Raw genomic sequence first — 6,000 nt, forward strand, 5'->3', positions numbered from 1 at the left:
AAATTCTACTGCAGGGCACTCAGTTTTCTGGTGTTGCACAGGATACTCCAATATACAAATACTACAATATAAAATAAAATTCAGAAGTAAAACATCATAAAATAAAACATAATAAATGAAACAAAACACATCGCCATATGAGAAATTGGTCTACATCTATTTGTATATTATATATTTTTTCTTTTTTTCTTTCTCCACAAACCAAATAACTACATAAATGTAATCTCTATAACACTGGGCTGCTGTAGCCATATTGGATATTGTATTATATATGAAATAAGACATTTTGCCTACAAACACACTATTGTATGATATACTATACTATCCATAATGCAAGCTAATTGACCACCTACTACCGCTATTTTATTATTTGCTACGTAAGCATCCAATACTAGCTGCCTACAATAGTGCATTTTTCTATATATCCTTTTGTATATTGTTAGGGGTATTAAGGGCGTCAGTTATATGCTGGTCTAATACCTCAAGTCTCATCAAGCTACTACAGATGCAGCAAACCCTTAGCTCAAATTTCATTATCTCATTGCGTTATCTTGAAACAAAAGCCATTGAAAAGCAATTGCTTAACGCATTTAGTTAACTTTAGTTTAGTTAACACATCTCATAAAGCATGAGTCTTAACCCTACTACATCCGTACGTATGGGCAGTGGCGTTTGGATCAGCAATATACATGACCGTCTTTCAGTCTGTGGTCTGTGTTGTTTTGTTTCATGTATTATGTTATATTTTATGATGTTTTACTTCTGAATTTTATTTTAGATTTTTGATATTAAAGAATTGTATACTCGCCTATATTGGAGTATTCTGTGCAACACCAGATAACTGAGTGCCCCCCAGTACAATTTACTGATATCACTAATATAACTAATGTGTGTGCTCCATCCACCAGGTGTTTGCGTCACCTATAGTTCTATTGCTTTGGCCCTGTCTAACAGTGCAATGTCTTACTTAAGCTGAGTTCCTGCATGCAGTATTTTTAGTCTCGCCAAAAATAACTCATCTCTGACAGAGCTGACACAAACTGATGCTAACTGATCATAACTGATGCTCTCCCCTCGTTGTAGAGATTGTGGGGGTCTCAGCACTCAGATGTCTCAAAGGCATGTTTTAATCAAGAGGATGATTATTACTTAATTCAACTCCTTTGAGTTGTATGTGTAGACATAGATCACAAGGCAGAATTGAGGTTTGTTAACTGGGGGGTGAGCTCCACCTCAATCTACCATAAAAGTCCAGTGTGTACGAAGGGTCCAAAGCACCGACAGATACATATCTCCCATCCTCTGCCTGTCATTCTACTTCCTGATTGACATAGCCAGGTAACATGACTATGCAGGAAGCTTGTACTGTCAATCAGGAAGGAGAGGCTGGACATGGAAGCAGGAGGATCAACAATGCACAGTCACTTGGGCCCGCCCTTGGTGCACTAAGTCTTAAATGCTGATTTGCATATAGATTAAATTATTTCTTCTCCTGAACGAGTAAATGTATCATTGAATTGAGCTGAGGTAGCCATTAAAGGTATTGTTGCTGGTTTGAATTTCCTAGTGACAGACTCACTTTAATAAGAATGACCCTGGTTCTTCCTAAGAAGTTGTGTAGGGTCTATTTGTGCCTCTTCTTAAAGACTACAGTGCCTCTGATAATTCAAAATTGCAGTTTTAAAGCATTGTTCTTTAAAAGAATGACATGACTATATATATTGCTTGATACAACTGAAATAAATCATTTCTGTTTCAGGTTGATAGTTGGGCACTTGGAGTACTTCTCTATACTCTGGTTTATGGCACCATGCCATTTGATGGTTTTGACCACAAAAACCTAATTCGACAAATAAGCAGTGGCGAATATAGAGAGCCAACCCAACCCTCAGGTAATTGTATGGTGGGAATGCTGGTATTAGTTGCAGTTGTATATTATAGTGTGTCAGTTATACTATTTAGTTGTGTATTCTATGGACTCAGAATATCGCGCAGAAGTGCATTTATTTCAGTAATGCAAATTAAAAGGAATTTCATTAATGCAGCTTAAAATTTGATATTTTTTGAAAAGGTTCAATATTCTAGGCTCAAAGTGTCACACTCTTGTCAGTTTATTAATCCATACCCCCTGAGCAAAGGGTACCTGAGATTAAGACTTTGGGGTTTCATAAGCTATAAGCCATAATCTTCCAAATTATAACAAATAAAGGCTTGAAATATCTCACTATGCATGTAATGAGTCTATCTCATATGTTAGTTTCACCTTTTAAATTGGATTACTGAAATAAATTAACTTTGCACAATACTCAAATTTGTCGAGTTTCACCTGTAGATAATTGTACTGTAAGAACAAGAATTGTACTTCTGCACATGGCTGAGTATAGTATTTACAGTACTTATATTTGTCATGATCTTTATTTTATACAGATGCCCGTGGACTAATCAGGTGGATGTTAATGGTTAATCCCGAGCGTCGAGCAACCATCGAGGATATTGCAAACCACTGGTGGGTTAACTGGAGCTACAAGACTAGTGTGTGTGACTGTGATGTCTTAAAGGATTCAGAATCTCCATTGCTTGCCAGGTTCATTGACTGGCATCATCGCTCCACCAGCCGGCAGATGGAATCTGAAAACAAAATCAAGTGCCTTTCAAAGCCATCTGAAGCATCTGTTGATCGACAGAGGTCTTTGAAGAAATCCAAAAAGGACAATGACATTGCACAGGCTTTACAAGAAGAAACAAGCATATCAAAGAGGCCTAAGAGTATCTTGAAAAAGAGGAGTAACAGTGAGCACCGTTGCCACAGTGCTAACTATATAGAAGGGGTCATCAGCCCAGTATTGTCTCCTACGTGTAAACCTGACACTGAGAAAGTGCTCACTAATACATGTTCTACCAGTACAAGGGAGCTTGAGAAACCAATATTATATAGCTCAAAGCAGTGTACGCCAATGCCAAAGAAAGGCATTTTAAAGAAGACTCAGCAGAGGGAGTCTGGCTACTATTCATCACCAGAAAGAAGTGAATCTTCAGAGCTATTGGACAATGATGGAACAGAGAGCAACGAGATGCCTCAACTTATTAATGAAACAAAACGAACAGTTTCTCACAGCCTATCATACAGGCGGAAAGGAATCTTAAAGTACAGCAGTAAATATTCCAATAGTAACACAGACTCCTCAGTGGCTGGTTCTGCCACAACATCACTGGAATCAATGGAGCAAGATCTTGTGCCCGTGGAAGGTCTATCTCGAAGCTACAGTCGTCCATCTAGCATCATTAGCGATGACAGCGTTTTGTCCAATGACTCTTTTGAATTGCTTGAATTATCAGCTGGGAGACCAAACAGACAAAGAATACGTAGTTGTGTTTCAGCTGAAAATATACTTTTTATTAAGGATTTTGAAGGACTTCCTAAAAGTCCTCGGCCGCAGAACCTGAAACGTTATCGCAATCGCTTTGCTGACAACAGTTTTTCTTTACTTACAGATATGGATGACGTCACTCAGGTTTACAAAAAAGCTTTAGAGATCTGCAACAAGCTCAAGTAGTTACTGAGCATTGAAACTTTTATGGCAAGATGGTTGTTTTGCTGACAGTGATAGTTTAGAAAGTCGGATCCTATAGGAACACACCAAGACAATACCCTGAGCTGTAACTTACATAAAATACTGGTTTACTTAGAAAAATATGGCCTAGCTGTGGGAGGATTACATATATGATTACTTGTGTAGAAGGAATTATAAGTCAATTATCCATTGGCCTGTTTTGGCTGACTTTTAATTTTGTTTTGATGCCTTTTTTTTGGAAAAAGAATTAATAGGGATATTTTATGAAATTATTATTATTCCTTTATTCATTTTATAGTTCCTACTGTACATATTCCACAGTGCTGTAGAGCAATGTTCCTCTACTACAGTCCTCAGGTCCCACCTGCCAGGCATGTTTTCAGGATTTCCTTAGTGATATCATTGATGTCAATGCATCAGGACTTACCACCGGTAATTCAGTGGGATATTCTCAAATCATGCCTGACAGGTGGGCCCTGAGGACTGGTGTTGAGGAACACGGCTGTAGAGGGATTGTGATCACCTGTATCGGTCCCTGCCTCCATGGGAGTCAACTAGCCAAATTCAGAATTAACCTATCCGTATGTTTTTGTAGTGTGGAATGAAACTGGAATACCTAGCGGAAACCAACACAACCATGGGGGCACATTAAAACTTTATACAGATGTTGCCTATGGTCAGATTGGAATCCAGGACACCAGTGCACAAGGTAACTGTTCTAGACATTTAACCACCGCACTGCCTGGATCAAATGTATAACTTATGGGATTAAAGAACAAACAGAAAATGTAGTGACAGGTGGCTGAACATTTTTGATTTGGGTGTTCCCTGCTTTATGTTTTTTTAGGATTTCAAACACATTTGCAAATTCATGCCAAACATAATTTAAGAACGCCTAGCTGAAAATGAAAGGGCTGCTCTCTTTGGTTAAGTTGTATCTAAGACACACTTCCAGATGTCTTTCACATGAAGAACCCATTACAACAATTTTTGTTGGCAAATACTCAGTGGACCTCAGTGCGGATTTCTTTACTCTCACTGTCAGCAAACAGAAGATGTGAAATATTCATGGGTTGAGCGTATGATATGTGACCTTGGATCAGCTCGTTTATAAAATGTTGATGGAAGTGGCTCATGGCAAGTAGAAAGACTGCATATGTAGAATGTCAATGGGATGTGGAATTCAGTGGGAATGAAATAGCAAGTAGAAAGCATATGGAGGGTAATGGAGGACAGAGGATTGAATTGAATTGTTGTGGATCTATTAAAGGTATCAGTTCTTAGAACGTGATAGAAGTAACTTCTGCCATAAATGTGTAAAGTGGTCAACTGGATTTCCTGAAAACATGCACATTGGGTATGTGACAGGCCTGGGCAAACTATATGCGGAAACCTGTATTGCACATACTAATAAGGTTTGTTTGTGTAGAGTAGACATAAAGTATAGTAATTTGAGGTTTATATATTGTAGGCAAAAGCTTTTTTTCTGGTCAGCTCAAGGAACCTTTCACATTAGTGCCATGGCTTTTGCTTTGACGGCTTTGTACTGATACAAAGAAAACTTGGTGAGGAACAGCGCTGCAGGCCTCACTATTCTTACCATCAAAAGGGAAAAGAAAACCAATGAAAGAGAGACTGTGACACGTGACACATCAGTTGTGATTAGACATTTTGTGCAGGGAAAGCATCAATCATGATGAATATACCTATAAATCTTGTGGCAATTACATTTTCCATTCATATTGACACGTTTGATGGTCCTATGACATTTGATGCCTCATGTCATCATATGATTAGCCTAGACAAAAACTGAGAGATACTTTATCACATCCCATACTTTAAAAGGGGCTGATACTGTATACTATGTATGGATGGGCTTTTCCCATTACAATAGTAAATCTAACAACTGACATCCTTTATTTTATTGGTGATTGAAGAGGCCAGGGACAGATTTTACATGGCAGATGTTTGAGAAACCTGGTAATATGAAATATAGTAATGGATCTTCTCATAGTCATGTTTAAGAATGATTAAGTATTTTCTAATTAAGATATTTCTTTTGTATTCTGTGCATGTTGTGCCCTTTCACTGTGTTTCTTGCTGTTCAGTCATCTGGGCATGCTTATGGTATTTATTATGTTGGCTATTTTGTATAGTTTGCGTCATTCTTGTGTTTGTCGGCATAAAATAAAACTGAAGCAATATATTGTACTTTAAAGAGTTGTCTGATGAAGACCCTTACCAGGGGATATGAACATGTTAGGGGTTCCCCTGGTCAGAACCCTTTAGCTAGACCCGAGAGCTGCTCACAAAGAGTCTCTCTCTGATGAATTAAGCATGTCCATGTAGTGCATGGTCATCCTTGCATTTGAATGGATGCCATGCAATACTATATTTCTGTTCAGCCTCCCTGGGGCTAAAAGCCGAC

General features: G+C 38.2%; 1 protein-coding gene across 1 annotated transcript in view; it reads left to right on the forward strand.

The window, feature by feature from the left end:
• The window catches only part of NUAK1 (NUAK family kinase 1), a 100,419-nt gene extending 95,442 nt beyond the window's left edge, over nt 1–4,977 (forward strand). Inside the window, exons 6-7 of the mRNA XM_040408351.1 lie at nt 1,760–1,892; nt 2,428–4,977. Coding sequence (XP_040264285.1) covers nt 1,760–1,892; nt 2,428–3,554 — 1,260 coding nt within the window. The 3' untranslated portion in view covers nt 3,555–4,977. The remainder of the gene's footprint in view (nt 1–1,759; nt 1,893–2,427) is intronic.
• Nucleotides 4,978–6,000: the final 1,023 nt, after the last annotated feature.

Source organism: Bufo bufo, chromosome 1 (genome assembly GCF_905171765.1).
Source record: "Bufo bufo chromosome 1, aBufBuf1.1, whole genome shotgun sequence".
NCBI lineage: Eukaryota > Metazoa > Chordata > Amphibia > Anura > Bufonidae > Bufo > Bufo bufo.